Below are 26,662 nucleotides of genomic sequence, written 5' to 3' on the forward strand. Positions count from 1 at the left end.
CAGGTCAACCAGTACCAAGATAACATATTATATACTATATACACCCCCCTACCTACAGGTCAACCAGTACCAAGATAACATATTATATACTATATACACACCCCCTACCTACAGGTCAACCAGTACCAAGATAACATATTATATACTATATACACCCCCCCTACCTACAGGTCAACCAGTACCAAGATAACATATTAATATACTATATACACCCCCCTACCTACAGGTCAACCAGTACCAAGATAACATATTATATACTATATACAGCCCCCCTACCTACAGGTCAACCAGTACCAAGATAACATATTATATACTATATACACCCCCCTACCTACAGGTCAACCAGTACCAAGATAACATATTATATACTATATACACCCCCCTACCTACAGGTCAACCAGTACCAAGATAACATATTATATACTATATACACCCCCCTACCTACAGGTCAACCAGTATCAAGATAACATATTATATACTATATACACCCCCCTACCTACAGGTCAACCAGTACCAAGATAACATATTATATACACCCCCCTACCTACAGGTCAACCAGTACCAAGATAACATATTATATACTATATACACCCCCCTACCTACAGGTCAACCAGTACCAAGATAACATATTATATACTATATACACCCCCCTACCTACAGGTCAACCAGTACCAAGATAACATATTATATACTATATACACCCCCCTACCTACAGGTCAACCAGTACCAAGATAACATATTATATACACCCCCCCTACCTATAGGTCAACCAGTACCAAGATAACATATTATATACTATATACACCCCCCTACCTACAGGTCAACCAGTACCAAGATAACATATTATATACACCCCCCTACCTACAGGTCAACCAGTACCAAGATAACATATTATATACTATATACACCCCCCTACCTACAGGTCAACCAGTACCAAGATAACATATTATATACTATATACACACCCCCTACCTACAGGTCAACCAGTACCAAGATAACATATTATATACTATATACACCCCCCCTACCTACAGGTCAACCAGTACCAAGATAACATATTAATATACTATATACACCCCCCTACCTACAGGTCAACCAGTACCAAGATAACATATTATATACTATATACAGCCCCCCTACCTACAGGTCAACCAGTACCAAGATAACATATTATATACTATATACACCCCCCTACCTACAGGTCAACCAGTATCAAGATAACATATTATATACACCCCCCTACCTACAGGTCAACCAGTACCAAGATAACATATTATATACTATATACACCCCCCTACCTACAGGTCAACCAGTACCAAGATAACATATTATATACACCCCCTTACCTACAGGTCAACCAGTACCAAGATAACATATTATATACTATATACACCCCCCTACCTACAGGTCAACCAGTATCAAGATAACATATTATATACACCCCCCTACCTACAGGTCAACCAGTACCAAGATAACATATTATATACTATATACACCCCCCTACCTACAGGTCAACCAGTACCAAGTTAACATATTATATACTATATACACCCCCCTACCTACAGGTCAACCAGTACCAAGTTAACATATTATGTACTATATACACCCCCCTACCTACAGGTCAACCAGTATCAAGATAACATATTATATACACCCCCCTACCTACAGGTCAACCAGTACCAAGATAACATATTATATACTATATACACCCCCCTACCTACAGGTCAACCAGTACCAAGATAACATATTATATACTATATACACCCCCCTACTTACAGGTCAACCAGTACCAAGATAACATATTATATACACCCCCCTACCTACAGGTCAACCAGTACCAAGATAACATATTATATACTATATACACCCCCCTACCTACAGGTCAACCAGTACCAAGATAACATATTATATACACCCCCCTACCTACAGGTCAACCAGTACCAAGATAACATATTATATACTATATACACCCCCCTACCTACAGGTCAACCAGTACCAAGATAACATATTATATACTATATATACCCCCCCTACCTACAGGTCAACCAGTACCAAGATAACATATTAATATACTATATACACCCCCCTACCTACAGGTCAACCAGTATCAAGATAACATATTATATACTATATACACCCCCCTACCTACAGGTCAACCAGTACCAAGATAACATATTATATACTATATACACCCCCCTACCTACAGGTCAACCAGTACAAAGATAACATATTAATATACTATATTCACCCCCCTACCTACAGGTCAACCAGTATCAAGATAACATATTATATACACCCCCCTACCTACAGGTCAACCAGTACCAAGATAACATATTATATACTATATACACCCCCCTACCTACAGGTCAACCAGTACCAAGATAACATATTATATACTATATACACCCCCCTACCTACAGGTCAACCAGTACCAAGATAACACATTATATACACCCCCCTACCTACAGGTCAACCAGTACCAAGGTAACATATTATATACTATATACACCCCCCTACCTACAGGTCAACCAGTACCAAGATAACATATTATATACTATATACACCCCCCTACCTACAGGTCAACCAGTATCAAGATAACATATTATATACTATATACACCCCCCTACCTACAGGTCAACCAGTACCAAGATAACATATTATATACTATATACACCCCCCTACCTACAGGTCAACCAGTACAAAGATAACATATTAATATACTATATTCACCCCCCTACCTACAGGTCAACCAGTATCAAGATAACATATTATATACACCCCCCTACCTACAGGTCAACCAGTACCAAGATAACATATTATATACTATATACACCCCCCTACCTACAGGTCAACCAGTACCAAGATAACATATTATATACTATATACACCCCCCTACCTACAGGTCAACCAGTACCAAGATAACACATTATATACACCCCCCTACCTACAGGTCAACCAGTACCAAGGTAACATATTATATACTATATACACCCCCCTACCTACAGGTCAACCAGTACCAAGATAACATATTATATACTATATACACCCCCCTACCTACAGGTCAACCAGTACCAAGATAACATATTATATACTATATACACCCCCCCTACCTACAGGTCAACCAGTACCAAGATAACATATTAATATACTATATACACCCCCCTACCTACAGGTCAACCAGTATCAAGATAACATATTATATACTATATACACCCCCCTACCTACAGGTCAACCAGTACCAAGATAACATATTATATACTATATACACCCCCCTACCTACAGGTCAACCAGTACAAAGATAACATATTAATATACTATATTCACCCCCCTACCTACAGGTCAACCAGTATCAAGATAACATATTATATACACCCCCCTACCTACAGGTCAACCAGTACCAAGATAACATATTATATACTATATACACCCCCCTACCTACAGGTCAACCAGTACCAAGATAACATATTATATACACCCCCCAACCTACAGGTCAACCAGTATCAAGATCACATATTATATACTATATACACCCCCCTACCTACAGGTCAACCAGTACCAAGATAACATATTATATACACCCCCCTACCTACAGGTCAACCAGTACCAAGGTAACATATTATATACTATATACACCCCCCTACCTACAGGTCAACAAGTACCAAGATAACATATTATATACTATATACACCCCCCTACCTACAGGTCAACCAGTACCAAGATAACATATTATATACACCCCCCTACCTACAGGTCAACCAGTACCAAGATAACATATTATATACTATATACACCCCCCTACCTACAGGTCAACCAGTACCAAGATAACATATTATATACTATATACACCCCCCTACCTACAGGTCAACCAGTATCAAGATAACATATTATATACTATATACACCCCCCTACCTACAGGTCAACCAGTACCAAGATAACATATTATATACACCCCCCTACCTACAGGTCAACCAGTACCAAGATAACATATTATATACTATATACACCCCCCTACCTACAGGTCAACCAGTACCAAGATAACATATTATATACTATATACACCCCCCTACCTACAGGTCAACCAGTACCAAGATAACATATTATATACTATATACACCCCCCTACCTACAGGTCAACCAGTACCAAGATAACATATTATATACACCCCCCCTACCTATAGGTCAACCAGTACCAAGATAACATATTATATACTATATACACCCCCCTACCTACAGGTCAACCAGTACCAAGATAACATATTATATACTATATACACCCCCCTACCTACAGGTCAACCAGTACCAAGATAACATATTATATACTATATACACCCCCCTACCTACAGGTCAACCAGTACCAAGATAACATATTATATACTATATACACCCCCCCTACCTACAGGTCAACCAGTATCAAGATAACATATTATATACTATATACACCCCCCTACCTACAGGTCAACCAGTACCAAGATAACATATTATATACTATATACACCCCCCTACCTACAGGTCAACCAGTATCAAGATAACATATTATATACTATATACACCCCCCCTACCTACAGGTCAACCAGTACCAAGATAACATTTTAATATACTATATTCACCCCCCTACCTACTGGTCAACCAGTATCAAGATAACATATTATATACTATATACACCCCCCTACCTACAGGTCAACCAGTACCAAGATAACATATTATATACTATATACACCCCCCTACCTACAGGTCAACCAGTATCAAGATAACATATTATATACTATATACACCCCCCTACCTACAGGTCAACCATTACCAATATAACATATTATATACACCCCCCTACCTACAGGTCAACCAGTACCAAGATAACATATTATATACTATATACACCCCCCTACCTACAGGTCAACCAGTACCAATATAACATATTATATACACCCCCCTACCTACAGGTCAACCAGTATCAAGATAACATATTATATACTATATACACCCCCCTACCTACAGGTCAACCAGTACCAAGATAACATATTATATACTATATACACCCCCCTACCTACAGGTCAACCAGTATCAAGATAACATATTATATACACCCCCCTAACTACAGGTCAACCAGTACCAAGATAACATATTATATACACCCCCCTACCTACAGGTCAACCAGTATCAAGATAACATATTATATACTATATACACCCCCCTACCTACAGGTCAACCAGTACCAAGATAACATATTATATACTATATACACCCCCCTACCTACAGGTCAACCAGTATCAAGATAACATATTATATACACCCCCCTACCTGCAGGTCAACCAGTACCAAGATAACATATTATATACTATATACACCCCCCTACCTACAGGTCAACCAGTACAAAGATAACATATTATATACTATATACACCCCCCTACCTACAGGTCAACCAGTACCAAGATAACATATTATATACTATATACACCCCCCTACCTACAGGTCAACCAGTACCAAGATAACATATTATATACTATATACACCCCCCTACCTACAGGTCAACCAGTACAAAGATAACATATTATATACTATATACACCCCCCTACCTACAGGTCAACCAGTACCAAGATAACATATTATATATTATATACACCCCCCTACCTACAGGTCAACCAGTACCAAGATAACATATTATATACTATATACACCCCCCTACTTACAGGTCAACCAGTATCAAGATAACATATTATATACTATATACATCCCCCTACCTACAGGTCAACCAGTACCAAGATAACATGTTATATACACCCCCCTACCTACAGGTCAACCAGTACCAAGATAACATATTATATACTATATACACCCCCCTACCTACAGGTCAACCAGTATCAAGATAACATATTATATACTATATACACCCCCCCTACCTACAGGTCAACCAGTACCAAGATAACATTTTAATATACTATATTCACCCCCCTACCTACTGGTCAACCAGTATCAAGATAACATATTATATACTATATACACCCCCCTACCTACAGGTCAACCAGTACCAAGATAACATATTATATACTATATACACCCCCCTACCTACAGGTCAACCAGTATCAAGATAACATATTATATACTATATACACCCCCCTACCTACAGGTCAACCATTACCAATATAACATATTATATACACCCCCCTACCTACAGGTCAACCAGTACCAAGATAACATATTATATACTATATACACCCCCCTACCTACAGGTCAACCAGTACCAATATAACATATTATATACACCCCCCTACCTACAGGTCAACCAGTATCAAGATAACATATTATATACTATATACACCCCCCTACCTACAGGTCAACCAGTACCAAGATAACATATTATATACTATATACACCCCCCTACCTACAGGTCAACCAGTATCAAGATAACATATTATATACACCCCCCTAACTACAGGTCAACCAGTACCAAGATAACATATTATATACACCCCCCTACCTACAGGTCAACCAGTATCAAGATAACATATTATATACTATATACACCCCCCTACCTACAGGTCAACCAGTACCAAGATAACATATTATATACTATATACACCCCCCTACCTACAGGTCAACCAGTATCAAGATAACATATTATATACACCCCCCTACCTGCAGGTCAACCAGTACCAAGATAACATATTATATACTATATACACCCCCCTACCTACAGGTCAACCAGTACAAAGATAACATATTATATACTATATACACCCCCCTACCTACAGGTCAACCAGTACCAAGATAACATATTATATACTATATACACCCCCCTACCTACAGGTCAACCAGTACCAAGATAACATATTATATACTATATACACCCCCCTACCTACAGGTCAACCAGTACAAAGATAACATATTATATACTATATACACCCCCCTACCTACAGGTCAACCAGTACCAAGATAACATATTATATATTATATACACCCCCCTACCTACAGGTCAACCAGTACCAAGATAACATATTATATACTATATACACCCCCCTACTTACAGGTCAACCAGTATCAAGATAACATATTATATACTATATACATCCCCCTACCTACAGGTCAACCAGTACCAAGATAACATGTTATATACACCCCCCTACCTACAGGTCAACCAGTACCAAGATAACATATTATATACTATATACACCCCCCTACCTACAGGTGAACCAGTACCAAGATAACATATTATATACTATATACACCCCCCTACCTACAGGTTAACCAGTACCAAGATAACATATTATATACTATTTACACCCCCCTACCTACAGGTCAACCAGTACCAAGATAACATATTATATACTATATACACCCCTCTACCTACAGGTCAACCAGTACCAAGATAACATATTATATACTATATACACCCCCCTACCTACAGGTCAACCAGTACCAAGATAACATATTATATACTATATACACCCCCCTACCTACAGGTCAACCAGTATCAAGATAACATATTATATACTATATACACCCCCCTACCTACAGGTCAACCAGTACCAAGATAACATATTATATACTATATACACCCCCCCTACCTACAGGTCAACCAGTACCAAGATAACATATTATATACACCCCCCCACCTACAGGTCAACCAGTACCAAGATAGCATATTATATACTATATACACCCCCCTACCTACAGGTCAACCAGTACCAAGATAACATATTATATACACCCCCCTACCTACAGGTCAACCAGTGTCAAGATAACATATTATATACTATATACACCCCCCTACCTACAGGTCAACCAGTACCAAGATAACATATTATATACTATATACACCCCACTACCTACAGGTCAACCAGTACAAAGATAACATATTATATACTATATACACCCCCCTACCTACAGGTCAACCAGTATCAAGATAACATATTATATACTATATACACCCCCCCTACCTACAGGTCAACCAGTATCAAGATAACATATTATATACACCCCCCTACCTACAGGTCAACCAGTACCAAGATAGCATATTATATACTATATACACCCCCCTACCTACAGGTCAACCAGTACCAAGATAACATATTATATACACCCCCCTACCTACAGGTCAACCAGTATCAAGATAACATATTATATACACCCCCCTACCTACAGGTCAACCAGTATCAAGATAACATATTATATACTATATACACCCCCCTACCTACAGGTCAACCAGTACCAAGATAACATATTATATACTATATACACCCCACTACCTACAGGTCAACCAGTACAAAGATAACATATTATATACTATATACACCCCCCTACCTACAGGTCAACCAGTACCAAGATAACATATTATATACACCCCCCTACCTACAGGTCAACCAGTATCAAGATAACATATTATATACTATATACACCCCCCTACCTACAGGTCAACCAGTACCAAGATAACATATTATATACTATATACACCCCACTACCTACAGGTCAACCAGTACAAAGATAACATATTATATACTATATACACCCCCCTACCTACAGGTCAACCAGTACCAAGATAACATATTATATACACCCCCCTACCTACAGGTCAACCAGTATCAAGATAACATATTATATACTATATACACCCCCCTACCTACAGGTCAACCAGTACCAAGATAACATATTATATACTATATACACCCCACTACCTACAGGTCAACCAGTACAAAGATAACATATTATATACTATATACACCCCCCCTACCTACAGGTCAACCAGTACCAAGATAACATATTATATACTATATACACCCCCCTACCTACAGGTCAACCAGTACCAAGATAACATATTAATATCCTGACCAAGATCCACCACCTCCCTTTTTTCACTAACATACAACCATCCTGACCAAGAAGCTTATATACTGTGCAGACACACACACATACACATACACACACACCCACAGCTCAACCAGTACAAGGGTGCAACACTCTCTCACACACACACACACACACACACACACACACACACACACACACACACACACACACACACACCTAAACCCTGACATACCCACATACACACGTGCTCATAAACCTTATCACACACACTGTTGAAGATGATATCATCTCTGACCAATCAGATTCTCCTCTGCGTATTCGCTCTCTCCCCCCCTCGCTCTCTCTCTTTCTCGCTCTCTCTCTTTCTCTCTCCTCTCCCCCCTGTCGTAGGCGTTCCATATCGTTCCGCTTCTCCTCTTTGGTAATTTCCTCCGGAAAAAATATTCTGTCTCTGCCTGTTACCTTGGCAACCGGTCCCGGATCCCCCAGAGTTCCGGCGACGCTGTCAGAGAGAGACAGATCTGCTCCTCCGAGAGAGAGAAAGGGAGAGACAGATCTGCTCCTCACAGATAGAGAGAGAGAGAGAGAGAGATCTGCTCCTCACTGAGAGAGGGAGAGAGAGGGAGAGAGAGACAGATCTGCACCTCAGAGAGAGAGAGAGAGAGAGAGAGAAAGGGAGAGAGACAGATCTGCTCCTCACTGAGAGAGAGAGAGAGAGATCTGCTCCTCACTGAGAGGGAGAGAGAGACAGATCTGCTCCTCACTGAGATAGAGAGAGAGAGAGAGATCTGCTCCTCACTGAGAGAGAGAGAGATCTGCTCCTCACTGAGAGGGAGAGAGAGAGAGCGAGAGAGAGAGAGACAGATCTGCTCCTCACTGAGAGAGAGAGAGAGAGAGAGAGAGAGAGAGAGAGACAGATCTGCTCCTCACTGAGAGAGAGAGAGATCTGCTCCTCAGAGAGAGAGAGGGAGAGAGGAATTAAGGAAGGAAGAAAAATAGTCAGGGACAGAGAGAGACAGATCTGCTCCTCCCTGAGAGGGAGGAAGGAAGGGAGACAGAGAGAGACAAAGAGAGAGTGTGACAGAGAGAAACAGAGACAGGGGGAGTTAGAAGCGAGAGAGGTTGATGAAGACATAGAGGCATTTGCAGCTATTAAATATAGTCTGTCTAACAGAAGGAGGAAATAGTTAACCAGAGAGAAGCAGAAGAGAGGGGGAGACAGAGAGAGAGGAGTCAGTATGCAGGTTTAAATTATTGCGACGTGTAATGGAAACGGCAGATATAGGGCACATTTTGTAAAGATCAACAACATTTTTATTTGTTCGACAGGGGTGGAGTTTTCTTTTGTCCAACTTTCTTTATTGCGACAAATGATGACGGAAACAGTGTTTTTCAGAGTAAATGATGATTGCTGAATGCTTTTTAAGGGACGCGGGGCACGTGATGACATAACTATAAAGCTCCACTAGGCTACACAGTTCATTCTAAATGCCGACTGCTTGCAAAACCTATTTCAACAAAAGCTTCTCCTTGCTTTTCTGGTTGGATGCAAGTTCACCATTTTATCTCAGATCCAGTGTGCAGGTTACCGCGGCACGGACCGTGGTGATACATTGGCACATGACAATTATTATAACATGGCAAATATTACACAATTCTTGCATTCTATCCATGCTGGCTTTCACAGGCTACCTGATCATGAAACAGATAGGAGGAGGACAGACTGGCTACCTGAGACATGAAACAGATAGGAGGACAGACAGGCTACCTGAGACATGAAACAGATAGGAGGAGGACAGACTGGCTACCTGAGACATGAAACAGATAGGAGGACGACAGACAGGCTGCCTGAGACATGAAACAGATAGGAGGAGGACAGACAGGCTGCCTGAGACATGAAACAGATAGGAGGAGGACAGACAGGCTACCTGAGACATGAAACAGATAGGAGGAGGACAGACAGGCTACCTGAGACATGAAACAGATAGGAGGACGACAGACAGGCTACCTGAGACATGAAACAGATAGGAGGAGGACAGACAGGCTACCTGAGACATGAAACAGATAGGAGGAGGACAGACAGGCTACCTGAGACATGAAACAGATAGGAGGACGACAGACAGGCTACCTGAGACATGAAACAGATAGGAGGAGGACAGACAGGCTACCTGAGACATGAAACAGATAGGAGGAGGACAGACAGGCTACCTGAGACATGAAACAGATAGGAGGAGGACAGACTGGCTACCTGAGACATGAAACAGATAGGAGGAGGACAGACAGGCTACCTGAGACATGAAACAGATAGGAGGAGGACAGACAGGCTACCTGAGACATGAAACAGAAAGGAGGACAGACAGGCTACCTGAGACATGAAACAGATAGGAGGAGGACAGACAGGCTACCTGAGACATGAAACAGATAGGAGGAGGACAGACAGGCTACCTGAGACATGAAACAGATAGGAGGAGGACAGACAGGCTACCTGAGACATGAAACAGATAGGAGGAGGACAGACAGGCTACCTGAGACATGAAACAGATAGGAGGAGGACAGACAGGCTACCTGAGACATGAAACAGATAGGAGGAGGACAGACAGGCTACCTGAGACATGAAACAGACAGGAGGAGGACAGACAGGCTGCCTGAGACATGAAACAGATAGGAGGAGGACAGACAGGCTACCTGAGACATGAAACAGATAGGAGGAGGACAGACAGGCTACCTGAGACATGAAACAGATAGGAGGAGGACAGACAGGCTACCTGAGACATGAAACAGATACGAGGAGGACAGACAGGCTGCCTGAGACATGAAACAGATAGGAGGAGGACGGACAGGCTACCTGAGACATGAAACAGATAGGAGGACAGACAGGCTACCTGAGACATGAAACAGATAGGAGGAGGACAGACAGGCTACCTGAGACATGAAACAGATAGGAGGAGGACAGACAGGCTACCTGAGACATGAAACAGATAGGAGGACGACAGACTGGCTACCTGAGACATGAAACAGATAGGAGGAGGACAGACAGGCGACATGAAACAGATAGGAGGAGGACAGACAGGCTACCTGAGACATGAAACAGACAGGAGGAGGACAGACAGGCTACCTGAGACATGAAACAGATAGGAGGAGGACAGACAGGCTACCTGAGACATGAAACAGACAGGAGGAGGACAGACAGGCTGCCTGAGACATGAAACAGATAGGAGGAGGACAGACAGGCTACCTGAGACATGAAACAGATAGGAGGAGGACAGACAGGCTACCTGAGACATGAAACAGATAGGAGGAGGACAGACAGGCTACCTGAGACATGAAACAGATAGGAGGAGGACAGACAGGCTACCTGAGACATGAAACAGATAGAAGGAGGACAGACAGGCTACCTGAGACATGAAACAGATAGGAGGACAGACGGGCTACCTGAGACATGAAACAGATAGGAGGAGGACAGACAGGCTACCTGAGACATGAAACAGATAGGAGGAGGACAGACAGGCTACCTGAGACATGAAACAGATAGGAGGACAGACAGGCTACCTGAGACATGAAACAGATAGGAGGACGACAGACAGGCTGCCTGAGACATGAAACAGATAGGAGGACGACAGACAGGCTGCCTGAGACATGAAACAGATACGAGGAGGACAGACAGGCTACCTGAGACATGAAACAGATAGGAGGAGGACAGACTGGCTACCTGAGACATGAAACAGATAGGAGGAGGACAGACAGGCTACCTGAGACATGAAACAGATAGGAGGAGGACAGACAGGCTACCTGAGACATGAAACAGATAGGAGGAGGACAGACAGGCTACCTGAGACATGAAACAGATAGGAGGACGACAGACAGGCTGCCTGAGACATGAAACAGATAGGAGGAGGACAGACTGGCTACCTGAGACATGAAACAGATAGGAGGAGGACAGACAGGCTACCTGAGACATGAAACAGATAGGAGGAGGACAGACAGGCTACCTGAGACATGAAACAGATAGGAGGAGGACAGACAGGCTACCTGAGACATGAAACAGATAGGAGGACAGACAGGCTACCTGAGACATGAAACAGATAGGAGGACAGACAGGCTACCTGAGACATGAAACAGATAGGAGGAGGACAGACAGGCTACCTGAGACATGAAACAGACAGGAGGAGGACAGACTGGCTACCTGAGACATGAAACAGATAGGAGGAGGACAGACAGGCTACCTGAGACATGAAACAGACAGGAGGAGGACAGACAGGCTGCCTGAGACATGAAACAGATAGGAGGAGGACAGACAGGCTACCTGAGACATGAAACAGATAGGAGGAGGACAGACAGGCTACCTGAGACATGAAACAGATAGGAGGAGGACAGACAGGCTACCTGAGACATGAAACAGATAGGAGGAGGACGGACAGGCTACCTGAGACATGAAACAGATAGGAGGAGGACAGACAGGCTACCTGAGACATGAAACAGATAGGAGGAGGACGGACAGGCTACCTGAGACATGAAACAGATAGGAGGAGGACAGACAGGCTACCTGAGACATGAAACAGATAGGAGGAGGACAGACAGGCTACCTGAGACATGAAACAGATAGGAGGAGGACAGACAGGCTACCTGAGACATGAAACAGATAGGAGGAGGACAGACAGGCTACCTGAGACATGAAACAGATAGGAGGAGGACAGACGGGCTACCTGAGACATGAAACAGATAGGAGGAGGACAGACAGGCTACCTGAGACATGAAACAGATAGGAGGAGGACAGACAGGCTACCTGAGACATGAAACAGATAGGAGGACAGACAGGCTACCTGAGACATGAAACAGATAGGAGGAGGACAGACTGGCTACCTGAGACATGAAACAGACAGGAGGAGGACAGACAGGCTGTCAGCCTTAATGGAAACACTTCCAACACCCAATGTTTAGATGTGACAACATTACATCCAGCTGTTTTAATAGACACAGGGTGGTAACATTGGAAGGCACCTCAGCAGCCATCTGTTTTCTATGCAAACCTTCTCCAAATCTTTGGACAAGTTCATGGAAACACAGCTAGTGACGTCTTGTCAGGTCTTGTTTTGTAGACGAGTATCAGATCAGGGTCCAACTGGGTCCTGGTTAAGATGTGGTAGTTAAGACGTGGTCGTCAGCAGATACCACTCTGTCAGTCAGAAACATTGACTCCTGTGTGAATGGCCTTTTCCTCTTTCTTTATATTTGGAATGTTAGCACAAACAGACTGGTACCCAGGCTATATATTCCCCAGTATAGTGCATTACTTATGGGCAATAAGATGGAACCCTGATATTCCATAGCCTATAATCCAGACCTGTTTTGTGCTAACATTCCACTCTTTGTACTACATGTTATATGCCCAACAGTTTGACGTATGACATGTAGCACAAACAGACTGGTACCCAGGCTATATATTCCCCAGTATAGTGCACTACTGATGGCTAGATGGTTTATGTGACCCTGGCCAAAGGTAGTGCAATTCGTAGTGAATAGGGTGTGAATTGAGACAGTCTAATGTCTCAATTCAGTTCCTGCCTGGCAGTGAGTGAGTGAGTCAGTCAGACAGACGATTAGTGAAATGGTGTCAGAAGAGGTTTATTGAGGGATTTAAAAACCTTTCCATGCTATGCTAGCATTCCTTCTCTGCTCGACCTGTTAACGCCAAGTTTCTGCTACTAATAGAGGGAGAGAGATTCTCCTTTCCGGTTGATTTAGTTTTAACTTTGGTTTGGTACGTAACACTCAGCACTTAATGTTCAGAGTGTTACCTTTCCAGAGTTAAAGAGTCTCTCTCACGTCGTCTCAGTGTCTAGTTCTCTCTGCTTGTCTTTCCATTCTTCATTCTGGATAACAACATCATGTACTTCACATGTGGAATATTGGTGACCTTATAAGAAGTAAACAAACTAGAGGTCGGCCGATTATGATTTTTCAACACCGATACCGATTATTGGAGGGCCAAAAAGATCCGATACCGATCAATCGGCCGAATTTTTTTTTTTTTCTTTCATTTATTTGTAATAATGACATTTACAACAATACTGAATGAAAACTTATTTTAACTTAATATAATACATAAATAAAATCAATTTAGCCTCAAATAAATAATGAAACATGTTCAATTTGGTTTAAATAATGCAAAAACAAAGTGTTGGAGAAGAAAGTAAAAGTGCCATATGTGCCATGTAAGAAAGCTAACGTTTTAAGTGCCTTGCTCACAACATGGGAACATATGAAAGCTGGTGGTTCCTTTTAACATGAGTCTTCAATATTCCCAGGTAAGAAGTTTTAGGTTGTAGTTATTATCGGAATTATAGGACTCTTTCTCTCTATAGGATTTGTATTTCATATACCTTTAACTATTGGATTTTCTTATAGGCACTTTAGTATTGCCAGTGTAACAGTATAGCTTCCGTCCCTCTCCTCGCTTCTACCTGGGCTCGAACCAGGAACACATCGACAACAGCCACCCTCGAAGCAGCGTTACCCATGTAGAGCAAGGGGAACAACTACTCCAAGTCTCAGAGCGAGTGACGTTTGAAACGTTATTAGCGCGCACCCGCTAACTAGCTAGCCATTTCACATCGGTTATACCAGCCTAATCTTGGGAGTTGACACGCTTGAAGTCATAAACAGCGCAATGCATTGCGAAGAGCTGCTGGCAAAACGCACGAAAGTGCTGTTTGAATGAATGCTTACGAGCCTGCTGCTGCCTACCACCGCTCAGTCAGACTGCTCTATCAAATCATAGACTTAATTATAATATAATAAACACACAGAAATACGAGCCTTAGCTCATTAATATGGTCGAATCCGGAAACTATCATCTCGAAAACAAAACGTTTTTTCTTTCAGTGAAATACGGAACCGTTCCGTATTTTATCTAACGGGTGGCATCCCTAAGTCTAAATATTCCTGTTACATTGCACAACCTTCAATGTTATGTCATAATTACGTAAAATTCTGGCAAATTAGTTCGCAACGAGCCAGGCGGCCCAAACTGTTGCATATACCCTGACTGCGTGCAATGAACGCAAGAGCAGTGACACAATTTCATGTTAGCAGGCAATATTAACTAAATATGCAGGTTTAAAAATATATACTTGTGTATTGATTTTAAAGAAAGGCATTGATGTTTATGGTTAGGTACATTGGTGCAACGACAGTGCTTTTTTCGCGAATGCGCTTGTTAAATCATCACCCGTTTGGCGAAGTAGCCTGTGATTCAATGAGAAATGAACAGGCACCACATCGATTATATGCAACGCAGGACACGTTAGATAAACTAGTAATATCATCAACCATGTGTAGTTAACTAGTGATTATGAAGATTGATAGTTTTTTATAAGATAAGTTTAAGCTAGCAACTTACCTTGGCTTCTTGCTGCCCTTGCGTAACATGTAGTCAGCCTGCCATGCAGGCTCCTCATGGAGTGCAATGTAAAGCAGGTGGTTAGAGCGTTGGACTAGTAACCAGAAGGTTGCAAAAACGAATCCCGTCATTGAAAATAAGAATGTGTTCTTAATCTGACTTGCCTAGGTAAATAAAGGTGTAAATTGGCGGCCAAAAATACTGATTACCGATTGTTATGAAAACTTGAAATCGGCCCTAAAACCAACTATGAATAACTTGATCACAGAAACCTCAGTGACCCCTCTGTTGGTCTTTAACACTCCTCTCTCTTCTCCCCTCCTGTCCTCTCTCTCCTCCCCTCCTGTCCTCTCTCTCTCCTCCTGTCCTCTCTCCTCCCCTCTGTTGGTCTTTAACACTCCTCTCTCTTCTCCCCTCCTGTCCTCTCTCTCCTCCCCTCCTGTCCTCTCTCTCTCCTCCTGTCCTCTCTCCTCCCCTCTGTTGGACTTTAACACTCCTCTCTCTTCTCCCCTCCTGTTCTCTCTCTCCTCCCCTCCTGTCCTCTCTCTCCTCCTGTCCTCTCTCCTCCCCTCTGTTGGACTTTAACACTCCTCTCTCTCCTCCCCTCCTGTCCTCTCTCTTCTCCCCTCCTGTCCTCTCTCTTCTCCCCTCCTGTCCTCTCTCTTCTCCCCTTCTGTCCTCTCTCTCTCTTCTCCTGTCCTCTCTCTTCTCCCCTCCTGTCCTCTCTCTCTCCTCCTGTCCTCTCTCTCCTCCCCTCTATTGGTCTTTAACACTCCTCTCTCTCCTCTCCTCCTGTCCTCTCTCTCTCCTCCTGTCCTCTCTCTCCTCCCCTCCTGTCCTCTCTCTTTCCTCCTGTCCTCTCTCTCCTCCCCTCTATTGGTCTTTAACACTCCTCTCTCTCCTCCCCTCCTGTCCTCTCTCTCTCCTCCTGTCCTCTCTCTCCTCCCCTCTATTGGTCTTTAACACTCCTCTCTCTCCTCCCCTCCTGTCCTCTCTCTCCTCCCCTCCTGTCCTCTCTCTTCTCCCCTTCTGTCCTCTCTCCCCTCCTGTCCTCTCTCTTCTCCCCTTCTGTCCTCTCTCCCCTCCTGTCCTCTCTCTCCTCCCCTCCTGTCCTCTCTCTCCTCCCCTACTGTCCTCTCTCGCTCCTCCCCCCCTGTCCTCTCTCCTCCCCTCCTGTCCTCTCTCCCCTCCTGTCCTCTCTCTCTCCTCCCCTCATGTCCTCTCTCTCCTCCCCTCATGTCCTCTCTCTCCTCCCCTCCTGTCCCCTCTCTCTCCTCCCCTCCTGTCCTCTCTCCCCTCCTGTCCTCTCTCTCTCCTCCCCTCATGTCCTCTCTCTCCTCCCCTCCTGTCCCCTCTCTCTCCTCCCCTCCTGTCCTCTCTCCCCTCCTGTCCTCTCTCTCTCCTCCCCTCATGTCCTCTCTCTCCTCCCCTCCTGTCCCCTCTCTCTCCTCCCGTCCTGTCCTCTCTCTTCTCCTCTCTGCTTCTCTCTCTCTCACCTCTAACCTCTCCTCGTTCCTTTCTGTCCCACCAGGAACGCCCCAGGAGATGGCGGTGAGGAGCCAGGCTCTCCAGAACATCCGCGCCACCCGCCTCCTCCAACAACAACAACAACAACAACAACAACAGAACCAGCAGATGGTCCAGATGAACCAGGGCATCCCAGGGGGCTCGGTGGGCCCACAACCCGACATGGGCCTCCCCTACGGCGGGCAGGGAGCCGGCCAGCAGTCCCTCTACAGCCTCAACCCCTCCATGAGCCAAATGATGCAGCAGCAGCACCAACAGAACCAAAGCGTCCAGGCCTCCATGGGTCTTCCACCAGGACACAACCCAGCGGCGCAGGCCCAGAGGCAGGCAGGAGGAGGGGTTGGAGGTGGAGGAGGATACGGAGGACCACAGGGGATGATGATGAACTCAATGTCCCAGCAGCCCCTCAAGGGCCCGCCCAAAGCCCAGGCCCAGAGGTTGCAGGGCATGCTGGGAATTGGAGGAGGAGGACCACAGGGAGGGATGGGAGGGTGGCCACCCCAGCAGGGGCAGTCCCTCCAGGGGATGGGAGGGCCAGGAGGGGTAGGAGGACCAGGCAGGACTACAGGTGATATGGTGGGCTTTGGCTCGGCCCAGGGGGGCTACGGCTCCATGCAGCCTGGACCGGGACAACAGCCTCCACACCCACGCCTGGCCAAGCAACACTTCCCTGGGCACCCACAGGGACACCCCCACCCCCAGGCTATGGGTCAGGGCCAGCCCATGGACCCCAGGGCTATGAACCCTGCGGCGGGCATGGCCGGGCCCATGATTGCCCCTCACATGGCTGGACCAGGACAGCCCAGGACCAACCAGCCCAGACCCATGGTAATGCCGGGACAGGGGGTGATGGGCCAGGGCGTGCCCAACATGGGGGCGTTTGGACAGGGGCCGGCGATGGGGGTGGGCCCTGGAGGTGGGGGTGGAGGAGGGTATGTGGGACAAGGAGGGGTAGGGGTCGGAGGTCAGCCTCAGGGCTACCAGAGGACGTCTAGTCAGGACCTGTCATCTTATGGATACGGGGGCGGGCAGGTGGCGCCGTCGGGCGGGGGGTTCGGATTGGCCGACGGGACAGGGGCGGACTTGGACTCAAGTGACGGTTGGATGGAAGAGTTCTTCCCCAACCAATAGCAGAGCTGGAAATGTACTGGGGAGTTTTTACTGGAGGGACTAACGACAAACTGCGTGGGGAAAACTTTGAGACGAGAGAACTGGACAGACAAACGGACAGTCGCCATATTTTGTTTTGTAAAGCATGAACGGACAAGAAGAAGAGTTCTGTGTCGTGCATTTATGTGTGTGTGTGTGTGTGTGTGTGTGTGTGTGTGTGTGTGTGTGTGTGTGTGTGTGTGTGTGTGTGTGTGTGTGTGTGTGTGTGTGTGTGTGTGTGTGTGTGTGTGTGTGTGTGTGTGTGTGTACGGTAAACGTGGTCTGGTGGTTGTGAAATATCATTCAAGAAAGGGAAGTGAATTTGGTTTTGTTGTCCTTTTGGGCCATGTTTTAAACCCAACCCTTTAGCAGTGTGTCAACTGGGCCGATAGGTTAAGACAGGAGAGACGGGAGACTGACTACAAGACAGGAGAGAGACAGGAGACTGACTACAAGACAGGAGAGACAGGAGACTGACTACAAGACAGGAGAGACGGGAGACTGACTACAAGACAGGAGAGACGGGAGACTGACTACAAGACAGGAGAGACGGGAGACTGACTACAAGACAGGAGACTGACTACAAGACAGGAGACTGACTACAAGACAGGAGAGAGACAGGAGACTGACTACAAGACAGGAGAGACAGGAGACTGACTACAAGACAGGAGAGACGGGAGACTGACTACAAGACAGGAGAGACGGGAGACTGACTACAAGACAGGAGACTGACTACAAGACAGGAGAGAGACAGGAGACTGACTACAAGACAGGAGACTGACTACAAGACAGGAGAGAGACAGGAGACTGACTACAAGACAGGAGAGACAGGAGACTGACTACAAGACAGGAGACACGGGAGACTGACTACAAGACAGGAGACTGACTACAAGACAGGAGAGAGACAGGAGACTGACTACAAGACAGGAGAGACAGGAGACTGACTACAAGACAGGAGAGACGGGAGACTGACTACAAGACAGGAGAGACGGGAGACTGACTACAAGACAGGAGAGACAGGAGACTGACTACAAGACAGGAGAGAGACAGGAGACTGACTACAAGACAGGAGAGACGGGAGACTGACTACAAGACAGGAGAGAGACGGGAGACTGACTACAAGACAGGAGAGACGGGAGACTGACTACAAGACAGGAGAGACGGGAGACTGACTACAAGACAGGAGAGAGACAGGAGACTGACTACAAGACAGGAGAGACAGGAGACTGACTACAAGACAGGAGAGAGACAGGAGACTGACTACAAGACAGGAGAGACAGGAGACTGACTACAAGACAGGAGAGACGGGAGACTGACTACAAGACAGGAGAGACGGGAGACTGACTACAAGACAGGAGAGAGACAGGAGACTGACTACAAGACAGGAGAGACGGGAGACTGACTACAAGACAGGAGAGAGACAGGAGACTGACTACAAGACAGGAGAGACAGGAGACTGACTACAAGACAGGAGAGAGACAGGAGACTGACTACAAGACAGGAGAGAGAGACAGGAGACTGACTACAAGACAGGAGAGAGACAGGAGACTGACTACAAGACAGGAGAGACAGGAGACTGACTACAAGACAGGAGAGAGACAGGAGACTGACTACAAGACAGGAGAGACGGGAGACTGACTACAAGACAGGAGAGACGGGAGACTGACTACAAGACAGGAGAGACGGGAGACTGACTACAAGACAGGAGAGACGGGAGACTGACTACAAGACAGGAGAGAGACAGGAGACTGACTACAAGACAGGAGAGAGACGGGAGACTGACTACAAGACAGGAGAGAGACAGGAGACTGACTACAAGACAGGAGAGAGACGGGAGACTGACTACAAGACAGGAGAGAGACCGGAGACTGACTAAAAGACAGGAGAGACAGGAGACTGACTACAGGACAGGAGACTGACTACAAGACAGGAGACTGACTACAAGACAGGAGAGAGACAGGAGACTGACTACAAGACAGGAGAGAGACAGGAGACTGACTACAAGACAGGAGAGAGACAGGAGACTGACTACAAGACAGGAGAGACAGGAGACTGACTACAAGACAGGAGAGACGGGAGACTGACTACAAGACAGGAGAGAGACGGGAGACTGACTACAAGACAGGAGAGAGACGGGAGACTGACTACAAGACAGGAGAGACGGGAGACTGACTACAAGACAGGAGAGAGACAGGAGACTGACTACAAGACAGGAGAGACAGGAGACTGACTACAAGACAGGAGAGAGACAGGAGACTGACTACAAGACAGGAGAGACAGGAGACTGACTACAAGACAGGAGAGACGGGAGACTGACTACAAGACAGGAGAGACGGGAGACTGACTACAAGACAGGAGAGACGGGAGACTGACTACAAGACAGGAGAGAGACAGGAGACTGACTACAAGACAGGAGAGACGGGAGACTGACTACAAGACAGGAGAGAGACAGGAGACTGACTACAAGACAGGAGAGACAGGAGACTGACTACAAGACAGGAGAGAGACAGGAGACTGACTACAAGACAGGAGAGAGACAGGAGACTGACTACAAGACAGGAGAGACGGGAGACTGACTACAAGACAGGAGAGACGGGAGACTGACTACAAGACAGGAGAGAGACAGGAGACTGACTACAAGACAGGAGAGACGGGAGACTGACTACAAGACAGGAGAGAGACAGGACACTGACTACAAGACAGGAGAGAGACAGGAGACTGACTACAAGACAGGAGAGAGACAGGAGACTGACTACAAGACAGGAGAGACAGGAGACTGACTACAAGACAGGAGAGAGACAGGAGACTGACTACAAGACAGGAGAGACGGGAGACTGACTACAAGACAGGAGAGACGGGAGACTGACTACAAGACAGGAGAGACGGGAGACTGACTACAAGACAGGAGAGACGGGAGACTGACTACAAGACAGGAGAGAGACAGGAGACTGACTACAAGACAGGAGAGAGACGAGAGACTGACTACAAGACAGGAGAGAGACAGGAGACTGACTACAAGACAGGAGAGAGACGGGAGACTGACTACAAGACAGGAGAGAGACCGGAGACTGACTAAAAGACAGGAGAGACAGGAGACTGACTACAGGACAGGAGACTGACTACAAGACAGGAGACTGACTACAAGACAGGAGAGAGACAGGAGACTGACTACAAGACAGGAGAGAGACAGGAGACTGACTACAAGACAGGAGAGAGACAGGAGACTGACTACAAGACAGGAGAGACAGGAGACTGACTACAAGACAGGAGAGACGGGAGACTGACTACAAGACAGGAGAGACGGGAGACTGACTACAAGACAGGAGAGAGACGGGAGACTGACTACAAGACAGGAGAGAGACAGGAGACTGACTACAAGACAGGAGACTGACTACAAGACAGGAGAGACAGGAGACTGACTACAAGACAGGAGAGACAGGAGACTGACTACAGGACAGGAGAGAGACAGGAAACTGACTACAGGACAGGAGAGAGACAGGAAACGGACTACAAGACAGGAGACTGACTACAAGACAGGAGAGAGACAGGAAACTGACTACAAGACAGGAGACTGACTACAAGACAGGAGTGACAGGAGACTGACTACAAGACAGGAGAGAGACAGGAGACTGACTACAAGACAGGAGAGAGACAGGAGACTGACTACAGGACAGGAGAGAGACAGGAAACTGACTACAAGACAGGAGACTGACTACAAGACAGGAGAGAGAGAGACAGGAGACTGACTACAAGACAGGAGAGACGGGAGACTGACTACAAGACAGGAGACTGACTACAAGACAGGAGACTGACTACAAGACAGGAGAGACAGGAGACTGACTACGAGACAGGAGACTGACTACAAGACAGGAGAGAGACAGGAGACTGACTACAAGACAGGAGAGAGAGACGGGAGACTGACTACAAGACAGGAGAGAGAGACGGGAGACTGACTACAAGACAGGAGAGACGGGAGACTGACTACAAGACAGGAGAGACGGGAGACTGACTACAAGACAGGAGAGACGGGAGACTGACTACAAGACAGGAGACTGACTACAAGACAGGAGACTGACTACAAGACAGGAGAGACAGGAGACTGACTTCAAGACAGGAGACTGACTACAAGACAGGAGAGAGACAGGAGACTGACTACAAGACAGGAGAGAGACAGGAGACTGACTACAAGACAGGAGAGAGACAGGAGACTGACTACAAGACAGGAGAGAGACAGGAGACTGACTACAAGACAGGAGAGACAGGAGACTGACTACAAGACAGGAGACTGACTACAAGACAGGAGACTGACTACAAGACAGGAGAGAGACAGGAGACTGACTACAAGACAGGAGACTGACTACAAGACAGGAGAGAGACGGGAGACTGACTACAAGACAGGAGAGACGGGAGACTGACTACAAGACAGGAGAGACGGGAGACTGACTACAAGACAGGAGAGACGGGAGACTGACTACAAGACAGGAGAGACGGGAGACTGACTACAAGACAGGAGAGACGGGAGACTGACTACAAGACAGGAGAGACAGGAGACTGACTACAAGACAGGAGAGACAGGAGACTGACTACAAGACAGGAGACTGACTACAAGACAAGAGACTGACTACAAGCTCTCAAACAGGGGAGAATCGTTTTAATATTTGTTTTTCAATATAGGGGTAGGAAATCTATATGTATTTTTCCAGTATTAGTTTTTCTTCGATACATGGGTTATTGGATTGTGTCTGACAGGTTTGACATCTATCCCCTCCACGTTATATTCATGCTGTGTGTGATGGCGTGTGATCGTAGCATTTCTACACATGCAGGTCCCTTTGAAAGACAGACGAGAGACAGACAGACAGACAAGCAGACAGACAGGCAGACAAGGAGATAAATACACACACACGCCGTCACGTCAACCCACTTCTGTGACAGCCGTCAGAGCTCAGAAGAGAGCTGTCACCTCTGTCTATCTGAGAAGTGGTTGAGATCACTCTCTCTACTCGCATTTCTTCCCTGTTTCACATTTCTATTCACCCTCCCCTCTCTCCCTCCCTTCCCACTCTTTCCCTCTCTCTTTCTCCCTCCCTCTCTCCCTCCCTTCCCACTCTTTCTCTCCCTCCCTTCCCACTCTTTCCCTCCCTTCCCATTCTTTCCCTCCCTCTCTCCCTCCCTACCCCGTCTCTTTCTCACTCTCCCTTCCCTCCCTCCCTCCCCTCTCTCCCTCTCCCTTCCCATTCTTTCCCTCCCTCTCTCCCTCCCTACCCCGTCTCTTTCTCACTCTCCCTTCCCTCCCTCCCTCCCCTCTCTCCCTCCCTTCCCACTCTTTCCCTCTCCCTCTCTCCATCCCTCCCACTCTCTCTCCCCCTCTCTCTCTCCATCCCTCCCCACTCTTTCCCTCTCCCTCTCTCCCTCCCTCTCTCCATCCCTCCCACTCTCTCTCCCCCTCTCTCTCTCCATCCCTCCCCACTCTTTCTCTCTCCCTCCCTCCGCCCTCTCTCCCTCCCTCCCCTCTCTCCTCTCTAGAGACTTGTTTTTGTCTGCGTTCGTTGGTTTGTTCGTCTGGCTGTGTGTAACTGTGAAAACATCAAAACAAAACAGATTGCGGTCTTCTTTTGTGGCGGTATTTAGCGCAGGCGCTGTGTGGTCGCCCCACAGTCCTGTTGCTAAGCAACCGGCCTGCTCTCTCTTTCTGAGCCGAGCTTCTCTTCATTTCCTGTTCACTGGTAGCTGTTGCACACATGCCACACACACAGCACACACACACCACTCCCCGACGGCTGAAAGGAGAAGTAGATTATTGTCAGTCAGTCAGTTAGTCAGTCAGTCAGGCAGTTAAGGGAGTAGTGGCAACAACATAACATCATCCTGTCTGTGTTATTATCAAATATATATAAATGGATTAAAAACACGTATAGCAGAAGGATTAGCTAGGCATTGAATGTATTCAAGCACCACAAGTGACTTCATTTGAAATAGAAACTAACAACCGTTGTCGGCCATCTTGGATCCCCTCGGACATGGGGTTTTTCTCCTTTTGTTTTTGTACATGTGTTTATTGATTTGTTTTAAATTTTAATTTCTTCCCGAATTGGTCTGAAATGAAATGTTATTTTGACAGTTAACTTTACCTTCAACGCAATTCATACTATCTCTGTTCTCTTCTCTGTTGCTGTAGTCTAGTAGGCCTACATACAACAAGCTGTTGATGAATCAGGCAATCTGAGCTCTGTTTAGTTGATTCCATGTGTTGCAACCATGAACTGTTTGACTGTGAAGAGAAATACATACAGGCCTCCAACCCTAACGAGATGGAGAGGTTTAAAAATGAGCTTGTGGTGGTGGCTAGTACAATTACTCTATTACCAGTGTTTCCCCCCTTTCCCCCCCAACGGTGAGATGTTGGATGGAGAAAGAGGTAGGTTTGTCCCCAGGCTTCTCTAAACGTCAGTGTAATGAGAACATGAGGATTCTGTCATGTCAACAAACCAGCCAAAAAGCCTTCTACTAGTCTTAACTAACCCCGTGTTTAGTTCACTTCCTCGCCATAGCAACCACACAAATGTTGTTGATTATATTCTGTCAAATATACACATTGTTTTTGTGTATGTAAGTGAGTTGAAAGACCTCTCTCCAAAGCACAGCTACGGTTGGTAAAACGCCCATGAAATTGTTTTGATAAATGTTTTTATTTGATATTTTGAGAATGTAGGCTGTCCTCTGTGGTTCTGTAGTGTTGTGAGAAAGACCGGCTCCAGGTCAGAGTATCCCTTAAAGGGAGATCTAGGGTCAGTTTCCCATCCTTAAACCCGAACCTTCACTGTTGGGAGAGGACAAACACAAAACTGATCTTAGATCAGTGTCTAAGGGGCGTAACTTCGTCCTACTCAGAGGGGGCTGCCGTCGAGTGTGAAGGGTGAGAATTAAACACTTCCTGGTCAGTGTTATGGATCCTAAAGGTCACGTAAGGTCGCGACCCTTGACTTTTGGTCCTCTTTGTCAAAGTGAAGGATTTCCCTTCCAACAAAAAAAAAGAAGCTTCCTCCAAATATCATTGGCTGTATCCCCAATGGCACCTTATTCCCTATGGGCCCTGGTTGAAAGTAGTGCACTAGATAGGGAATAGGGTGGTATTTGTGGAGCAGACATTATTTCCGGGACCAAGTCAAACGTAGACGTAATTTTTCGATATCATTTATTGTCGTTAACTGTTGTCCTTTCTCTTTTTGTCTTTTTCCTTTCACTTTGAGTTTTTCACTGGTGCTGATGTACATGTGATGACGATGAGGAAAAATATATCGAATAAATAATGGCTATTTGTAAATATGTTTTTACATCAGATAATACTGTCTCTACTCTGTAAAGAAATGACCGTTTGTTTGTTTTTATTAAAAATAGAGGAGTATTTTTATTTCCGTAATTTTTTTCCACTCTTAACCCATCAGAGCTATGCCATTGCACTTCTGACGATGTCTTACTACTAATTTCTATTGTAAACTTCTTCTAATGTTGATTTTGAAGTTATTTTTTTCTAGTTTGAGATTTTTACTCTGTACCTAAAGCAGTGATGATTTCTTTTTATCCTGTACAGAATTCTGAAAATGTTAACACAAGACAATTACAAAAAATAAAACAAAACACTTGTTTTTCTAAAAAGATACAAATAAAGAGAGAATGTTCTCGCTGATCATATTAAATATGTCTTCAGTCTGGTGGTTTATGTGTGAGAGTACAACATTTACATGTGAGTCATTTAGCAGACGTTAACCAGAGAGACTTACAGTAGTGA

At 45.3% G+C, this 26,662-nt stretch overlaps 1 protein-coding gene across 1 annotated transcript in view; it reads left to right on the forward strand.

Annotated features, from left to right (window-relative positions):
• Positions 1 to 26,570, forward strand: part of LOC123742542 (mastermind-like protein 3) — a 247,543-nt gene extending 220,973 nt beyond the window's left edge. Inside the window, exon 6 of the mRNA XM_082974052.1 lies at positions 17,729 to 26,570. Coding sequence (XP_082830178.1) covers positions 17,729 to 18,855 — 1,127 coding nt within the window. The 3' untranslated portion in view covers positions 18,856 to 26,570. The remainder of the gene's footprint in view (positions 1 to 17,728) is intronic.
• Positions 26,571 to 26,662: the final 92 nt, after the last annotated feature.

This window comes from Salmo salar, chromosome 04, assembly GCF_965601325.2.
Source record: "Salmo salar chromosome 04, fSalSal1, whole genome shotgun sequence".
Taxonomy (NCBI): domain Eukaryota; kingdom Metazoa; phylum Chordata; class Actinopteri; order Salmoniformes; family Salmonidae; genus Salmo; species Salmo salar.